At 33.4% G+C, this 9,054-nt stretch overlaps 1 protein-coding gene across 2 annotated transcripts in view; it reads left to right on the top strand.

The window, feature by feature from the left end:
- Positions 1-3,951: 3,951 nt before the first annotated feature.
- Positions 3,952-9,054, top strand: part of LOC144974616 (uncharacterized) — an 11,367-nt gene continuing 6,264 nt past the window's right edge. Inside the window, exons 1-4 of one of the 2 annotated variants that reach the window (XM_078917655.1) lie at positions 3,952-3,980; positions 4,503-4,611; positions 7,073-7,160; positions 7,782-8,050. In XM_078917655.1, the coding sequence (XP_078773781.1) occupies positions 4,579-4,611; positions 7,073-7,160; positions 7,782-8,050 (390 nt within the window). In that variant the 5' untranslated portion in view covers positions 3,952-3,980; positions 4,503-4,578. Of the gene's footprint in view, positions 3,981-4,489; positions 4,612-7,072; positions 7,161-7,781; positions 8,051-9,054 lie in introns of those variants that run through there. The other variant, XM_078917656.1, reaches the window with a different exon arrangement.

Here is a 9,054-nt window from a genome sequence, read left to right as displayed (position 1 = left end):
ATTTTGTAGTTTGAGTTGTAGGCAATACACTTTCAGTATTGAAAATATGTTTACATAAAATCTAACAGTTGCAAAATAATATATAAGGCTAAATTATTATGAAAATCAGGCTCCGAATAATTCTCGTTTTGTTCACACCAGCGCAGTAATTTGCTCTGGTCTAAAAATAGATAGACTGTAACTTTTGATAAATTTAAAATGTACCTTTTGTTCCATAAAATATCCATATCTAGACATTATTTGATGCATGATCGAGTATTTATGAATATGTGTTTCTTTTGCCACCTAACAGCCAAATTTTAAAGGTTATTTTTTTCTATTATTTACATTGGAACGTGAGCTGTCAAGACAGGAACATGTGGTTTGCCATGTGCTTCTCGACCTTTGTTTACGTTTGGGGCACCTAATTTTACTGCTCTATCGCCTAAGCAAATTCATAATTAATCGATATTTATACTTATCCTTTTTTTTTTGTTTTGTTGGGAGATTTAAATTTGTTTGCTAATTAAAGACACCTGTTTTTGGTTATCATCATTTAAAAGTGTTTTTTTTTCTTTACAAAATTATCACCTACCCGGTGAAAGAAAATTCCGACTGATCAAATCATTGTTCTGAAAAGCTACCATTCCAGTCTTACCCTCGGTATTTGTGCCTCGGTGATGATCATCAGCTTCCTTTGGATTTGATATTCCATTTCTTCATTTTCAATAATATTTTATTGTCATTTGTATATTCATTGTAAGCTAACAAACACCATGGAGAGAAAGATACAGTGAGTAAATTTGACTCACACTCGTATATAAGGGAACAACACAAAACGTTCCAGCCTGTGGCCTTCTTCAAGTAACACGAATATGTTCTATGTATTAGATTGTCAGAGAAAGATAAAGTGAGTAAATGTGACTCATATATAAGGGAACAACACTTATATATGCGTCACGCTTACTCACTTTAACTTTCTCTGACAATATATATATAAGATCAAAGCTGGAATATGCCAACTGCATATGGTATCCGGAGTTTGAGGGAGACAAAAGACTGTTTGGAAAGAGTGCAAAGGAGAGCAACAAAACTTATCACACACCTGAAAGACAAAACCTACTGTGAGAGACTGAAAGAATTAAATCTCCCGACCTTAGATTACAGGAGAAGAAGAGGAGATATGATCCAAACATATAAAATAGTAAGGGGGATAGACGGGGTAGAGGCAGGATTTTTAAAACCAAACAAGAACATCCAGACACGAGGAAACAGCAAGAAACTGGAAAAAGAACGTTTTAAGACAAATGCCTTTCTTTCTATTTCTCTTTTCTTCTTCTTTTTTTGGATATAGAATTCATAAGATCAATACATAAATTATTCTGATAGAGAAGGAACTTTTTTCAGCTAGAATTGTTAATAACTGGAATAAACTGCAAGAAACCACAGTATCAGCAAAACATTTGAATACATTCAAAGCAGAGTTGGAGATAAGTAACATCCTAGGAAACAACTATTAATTTTTATTTATCCATTTATTTATTTATCTTTTAAACTTTAAATTGTCATGTGGATATACTATTTCCATTAATTTCATGATTTTGTTGACTGGTTTGTAAATGTTGACCAGTAAAATGCTTGACATCTGAAACAATGTAAAATCATAATTTATCAGAGACTAATGTATGTTTTATTATCGTTGTTACTTTCATGTTTATTTTTGTCATTAATATTTCATTGTACTATGAACTTTGTACATTTATGATTCATTCGATCATGACCAATTTTCAATTACCAGTATTCTATGATAGTATTTTTCGATTTTACATTGCCGTATTGATACATTTTTCCTGACATTCAAAGTTGTGTAAAACTGTCTGTGAATGATACAATACAAGCTATATGAGATTCTGTAATTATAAACTATTGTATAAGGCATTTAAAGGACGATACCTATTAAGCCTTTAATAAGATAAGATAAGATAAATTATAAGAATTGGTCCAATCATAAATAGATAAGGAGGAGCGAAGGAGACTACACCAAGTCTAAAAGCTCTATACAGAGGTATCCAGGTAACATATTCGTGTTAACTTGGAGAAGGCCAAAGGCCGACACATTGTTTGTTTTGTGTTGTTCCCTTATATTATATGAGTCACATTTACTCACTTTATCTTTCTCTCCATCTTATTGGCTCATTTAGGCACATCTAGTTTTTGATTACATTGTCATAATAGTTAAAACATTATAGGTAAAAATGTGTGTGTGCGTGTGTGTGCAAGGGAGAGAGAGAGAGAGAGAGAGAGAGAGAGAGAGAGCGAGCGAGAGAGAGAGAGATAGATAGAGAGAGATATAGATAGATAGATAGATAGAGAGAGAGAGAGAGATAGAGAGAGAGGGAGATAGATAGATAGATAGATAGATAGATAGAGATAGATAGATAGATAGATAGAGATAGAGATAGAGAGAGAGAGAGAGAGAGAGAGAGAGAGAGAGAGAGAGAGAGAGAGAGAGAGAGAGAGGATAACGGTAGAGTTAGGGTGCGTTTAAAGTTATATTTAAAGATATAAACTAAAAAAAAAAGACTAGGTTGACATAACTGGGTAAGAGAGATAGGTAAAAATGAAATCAAAATAAAGTAAACTTAGCTTTAAAATTCTCCTCTAATAAATTAAAAGGCAAGCACCACCTGTTTTTTTTTCTTGATTCTATTTCTCCTTAAGGCTTCGTCCCATTGCTTCGTGATAAATGTTGGAATGATTTCATTTTTTTAATTAAAAAAAAGGACAAAAAGTAGACTTTTATCTACACGCTTCTTAGTTTCCCCAAGTGTTGATTTAGCGGCAAAATTATCAAATACATACTTACTAAAATTTGGAGTCTTAGTAGGCAGTGATGATCATCTTCCGCGGATCCGCGGAATTCGGGATTTTGAGAATTTTTCTGAAATTTTCCGCTGAATTTGCCGTGTCAAGCATTTTCCTCAAAACCACAAAATCACCATTATGTCTTATGTCATATTTTGACACCTGTGCTCAGTCTCGTGAAATTTGGTGACGGTCCCGTTTTTATGACGTCGGACCAGACAGAACGGCACCAGATGTCACTATTGACACAGAAGACCAGTAGTGCTCTTTGATTAGCTAGTTGATGGTTGAAGGGAAGGGGAGGGACATATAGGTCTGGATTTTTCTCTGTTGTAGGTACATATTGTCTTTTTAATATATATATATATATATATATATATATATATATATATATATATATATATATACACACATATATTTGTTTATTTATTTTTTCCTCTTTCCCTTTGCCTTTCTTTCTATTTCTCTTTTCTTCTTTTTTTTTGGATATAGAATTCATAAGATCAATACATAAATTATTCTGATAGAGAAGTCTCCCCCCCCCTCTCTCTCTCTCTCTCTCTCTCTCTCTCTCTCTCTCTCTCTCTCTCTCTCTCTCTCTTTCTATCTTTCGCAACCATCCATTAAATCATCTGGTTATACAGAGTTAATATATTAGAATATAGCAATAGTGATTGGCTTAGTTTACTCTTCCTTCTTTTTACCTTTGGACTATGGCTTTAAATTTGAGAGATTCTTGGGTTGTATTTATAAGCTGATTAACCACTAGGTTTCGGTAACAAAGATATAGTAGACTGGTTTATAAAGTAAAAATCACAATACAACACTTTCTGGTCTCTTATTTGAATAACATTGTAGGCCTTTAACATGTGGAAAGGACAATTCATTAAATGTTTACAAAAAGTAGATTTATGTCTAATGATAAGAATGGATTTATACTAGTAACAATAATATATTACATAATACTTATACAAAACTATGTTCCTGTTATTTTTACACTTTGCTTGTGTCGATAGACCGAGAAATTTTCCTCCTTTTTGACAAATTTCTATTATCATCACTGAGTAAGTACTGAATACTGTTATCGATTAGCGTCCATCCCTAATCACTACTCACTAGAAGAAAAATATAGAAGAGTAAAGGAAGGTGCCCCAAACGTAAACAAAGGTCGAGAAGCACGTGGCAAACCACATGTTCCTGTCTTGACAGCTCACGTTCCAATGTAAATAATAGAAAAAAATAACCTTTAAAATTTGGCTGTTAGGTGGCAAAAGAAACACATATTCATAAATACTCGATCATGCATCAAATAATGTCTAGATATGGATATTTTATGGAACAAAAGGTAACATTTTCTAAAATTTATCAAAAGTTACAGTCTATCTATTTTTAGACCAGAGCAAATTACTGCGCTGGTGTGAACAAAACGAGAATTATTCGGAGCCTGATTTTCATAATAATTTAGCCTTATATTATTATTTTTGCAACTGTTAGATTTTATGTAAACATATTTTCAATACTGAAAGTGTATTGCCTACAACTCAAACTACAAAATTGGGAGACCTATATTGTGCGTAAATTATTCCGGTCCCTAACGGAAGTCACTAGCAACTTGTTATTGTTTACGTTTGGGGCAGCAAACTTTACTCTTCTATAAGATGGCTGAAGGCGTTAACCACAAAAACAATGGGGGTATCAACAAATTGTTTTCTCTTTTACTCGATTTGAATAACCATGACATTGGGACTTTGCTGGAAAATTAGGAAGGTTGGAATCCTTATTGATCAAGATGCTATTTTTTTTGTCAATGGAAGTGTAACCGGAATTGTTTTGTCATTATTAATTAGAAAATTTGATTGTTTGGACTTGTGTGACTTGTGATAGACGTCTATCTGCTATCTAGAGAGGACTAGAGAGGTGGGCCGGTGGAACCAACATTTAGCTCCACTCAAGTTGTCCACCATACATTTAGATAGAAAAAGGAAAAAAAACTTAACGCCTTGATTTGAAGATGCATTTGTTTTCTATTAAAATTAAAAAGCATTCTGTGCGGCTTTAATGGTTAAATTAATATGTGGTCTTGTGGTATGACACTCTGGAAGGGCCAGGGTTCGAGCCTCGCGCTCGGCGCATTGTTGAGTCCTTTTTACTCACATTCTCTCACCGTACTCAGGTGTAAAATGAGTACCTGGCCGTTAACAGCGTTGTCTGTGTCCGTCATGTCCCATCCTACATGTAAATGTTGCTGTTGACCAGGGAAGGGACCCCTTGTAAAGCGCTTTGAGCACATTTAGTGGATATTGCGCTATATAAAGCTAAAAAAGCTCAATACTAGAGACTAGACAATCCTTGATGAATTTCAAAAGTTGTGTTTGAAATTATTTCGTAAATTTTCATGATTCCTTCCATGCAAAATCGTCCTTGTCAATCATTATTCAATGAATGGCTGGCGTTAGTTGCCAGTCAGAAAAAAAAAAGAAACAGTGGAGCCACATTTGAAAAAAAACAAACAAACTCAACTTAACCTTCCAAAGGCGAATTTCAATCTTACTTGGAACTTAAAGAAAATCTTATTGTTTTCATCAAAGACAAACAACAGTAATACAATTTAAATACGTGAGATTTTATAGTGCAATATCCACTAAATGTGCTCAAAGGGCTTTTTATCAATATTTTTACTGCTCTTATGGTGGAAACGTTTTTTTTCTGCGTTAAATATAAAAATCCGAAGTGGCAATTCGGACTCGAGTCTGAATAGTCTCCCATGGCTATTCGGACCCCAATGTACATGCGCATACAGAGGGGAGGACGACACAATGTGGACAGAAGGCAGAACTGATAAAGAAATAGAAAAAGAGTTCAGAAGAAATTCTGTTTTGCCCATAACACACTGACTCAGCTCTTACCCTACTTTGGACTGTAGAAGGATTGTTGCCTGTCACACACTATCACAATGTTTTTTCTTTGTCCTGATTTTATTTGGACATCGTGTTATGTTGTAAGAAAAGTTTTTCATTTATACCACAGTTACATTGACTGACTTTAATTTCTATCTGAACTTCCAATTGATCTATGATTTTGTCTTTCTCGAAATTTAGTGGGTTTAGACTACCTGTTGATAATTACTAAAATCATAATATTGGTTTGCAATAATTTTATGTAATTATCCATAATTAAAATATTAAAAAAAAAATCAACAACAAAAAACTATAATACTGCTACGGGAGACTAATCAGACGGAGTCTGAATAATCTGTTGATTGCACATGCGCATTGGAATTTGAGTCCGAATACCCATGGGAGATTATTCAGACTCGTGTCCGAATAGCCGCAGCCTAAAAAAATAATGTAAATGGAAACTATTATTTGAAAACAAAAAATCAGTGTCACTGGCAAAAAGAGTTAATTGCAGTAGACTCCCACGTCCTGCATCCTGTGACACTCCTACCGCACTTAATCAAGCAGTCAACAATACTAAGTTGAAAAAAAAAAAAGAATAGGGGTGGGGGGTGGGGGGGACGAGCAAACCCAGTAGCAATGAAACCTTTTAGAGGTGCTTTTCCTTTTATTCAATCAACTTGTCTGTTATGGACCCAGTCCTACCTTAAAATGTACAAGAAATAACACTCTTTTTTTTTTCCTGTTCAAAAGAAAATATCTTCTGTTGGCATATCTAATTATTTGTAGCAGTCGACAATTTTCTCAAAACGATCACGTGACAGTGTAAAAACAACACAGGAAGTCTGGAAATGCTAATCGTTGGTACTTCCTTTAAACCGTGTAAACGACAAAATTTCGTATTGAGTCGACTCAACGAGTCAGATAGGGCCGGTTTTTTTATTAACGAACTAAAGTTCTGAAAAATCAAAACGTTTCTTAGAAAGTTGAAAGATGCTGATTTTGGACTACCATTTGGCTTGGAGAAAAAAAAAAGGGTTGGCATCTTAGCACTGTTTTCCTTTTTGTGTTAAAAATCACTTGATTTTTACTGATTTGGTACACAAATTACCACTGGCATTTTTTCCAGATTATTTGGCTTTTTCCATGTTTGGAATATTGCATAAAATTTATCAACCAAGCGTCTGTGATTATATCTAGATATTCGGTTTCTTGAGAAATACTCTTTAAAATTTTGCCTGAGAATTATTTCTAAAGATGCTTGTTTTGAGCAGTGTATTTATGTAATATTTTTTTGAGCAAAATACTATGTATTTTTTATTTTTCTTAAGATGGATTCATATCACCAACTTGGCACAATTCTGGTCCTCTGGCTCTTTTTATATTTTGCTGACGGGGATGGGAAAGTATCCGTGAAAGGTATTCTTCTTCTTCTTCTTCTTCTTCTTCTTCTTCTTCTTCTTCTTCTTCTTCTTCTTCTTCTTCTTCTTCTTCTTCTTCTTCTTCTTCTTCTTCTTGTTTTTGTTATTGTTGTTGTTGTTGTTGTTGTTGTTGTTGTTGTTGTTATTATCATTATTATTGTTGTTGTTGTATTTGCTATTTTGTTGTTCTTGTAATTATAATATTTATTATTATTATTATTATTATTATTATTATTATTATTATTATTATTTTATATTATTATTATTATTATTATTATTATTATTATTATTATTATTATTATTATTATTATTATTATTATTATTATTATTATTATTATTATTACGATTATTATTTTATTATAACTATTATTATCATCATGATTATTATTACGATCATTATTGTCCTTAATTTATGCTCATATAACCATTAATCACTGACAATTACAGTAATGATAAAAGTGATACAATAAATTGAATTGTAATCAATCTTTTGATTATTTTGATTAAGCATTGAAAATTCATTTCTTTAATTTTTGTTTTTACCTGTTATATTTATATATATATATGATTAAAATACATTTCAATTTTAAAAAGATAAACTTGCATTATGTAATTTCAGGCTCTATGGGCAGCAGATCATTTTGTAATTCAGCAAAACGAAAAACATATTGGTTGTCAGAGGATACCAGTGCCCTCCTGATTGGCAAGAGTGAAAGCGAAATGGCTAAAGACTGTACCGTTGTCATTGGGGCTGCTGTAAAATCCACCAAGAGTGTTCGATTAAGGATCCACTTTGACTACCTCTATTTTGACAGCTGTGGTGTGAGATTGCAGATTAATCAGTCATCAATCAGTGATTTTCACTCATCAAAGGACAACAAAGAAATGGTAGGTATTAAGTGTATATCATGTTAACTTCTCAAATTTTACAAAATTTAGAATTTAAATTTCATGTTATTGGCATATTTATTTATATAAAGAAGACACATTGTAGTGTTTTGAAACGGTTAAAATTGATGAAAAGTGATGCTCAATTTTTGAAAAAATGGTCTTGAATAATGGTTTAGTTTCAGCTTCTTAATCATAAAATTTATACAGTATTTTAAAAGAACGTCCCACAACCAGCTTTATTGCAATTATTCTCATTGCAAATGGGCTCAAATGATTTTGTTTTCCAATGATCCCAATTAACTATAAGATTATATACTTATGATGTGGAAGTAATAGGCAGGGAAAATTGACGATTTTGGAAAGTGATCCACTTAATATAAAGCTTTGAAAGTTTTTATACAGAAAAGTGAGTTGAGCAGGCACTTATGTTGGTAACAACAAGAGATGAAGTGAGTAGAAAAGTGCCAGAAGACAATAGAGAATAAAAAATTTTTTAGGCGGTGATGGGGTTTGAACCTGCGACCTTATTGGTACGACAACTCCGCCTAGATGGTGAGAGTGTGACTCGAATGATTGTCTTCTGGCACTTTTCTACTCACTTCATCTCTTGTTGTTACCAACAAAAGTGCCTGCTCCACTCACTTTTCTGAATTAAAAATTCACCCCATATACCGGAGCATACTCAATGTCTCAATCGTTTCTATGTCATATGTTTGTGTTGAGAATATTGGCTATTAAGCTTAACTGCTGGCCAGCTCACTTCGCGATGGTTGTGTGTTGGACCCGCGGTCTCCAGTAGTCGGTGAGAGAATGCTCTAGGAATGACCTGAGTTTGAAACGAATATTTTTGTGTTCGTGGATAGCTCATATGGTAGAGTCACACTCTCACCGGCCAGGCAGAGTTGTCGTACCAGTAAGGTCGCAGGTTCAAACCCCACCACCGCCGCGAAAATTTTTTATTCTCTATTGTCATCTGGCACTTTTCTACTAACTTCATCTCT

The sequence above is a fragment of the Berghia stephanieae genome, chromosome 6, assembly GCF_034508935.2.
Source record: "Berghia stephanieae isolate SIO BIC M18660-M18661 chromosome 6, UCSD_Bste_1.3, whole genome shotgun sequence".
Classification (NCBI taxonomy): Eukaryota; Metazoa; Mollusca; class Gastropoda; order Nudibranchia; family Aeolidiidae; genus Berghia; species Berghia stephanieae.
Note: the sequence above shows the minus strand (reverse complement) of the source record. Positions and strands in the feature narration are given on the sequence as shown.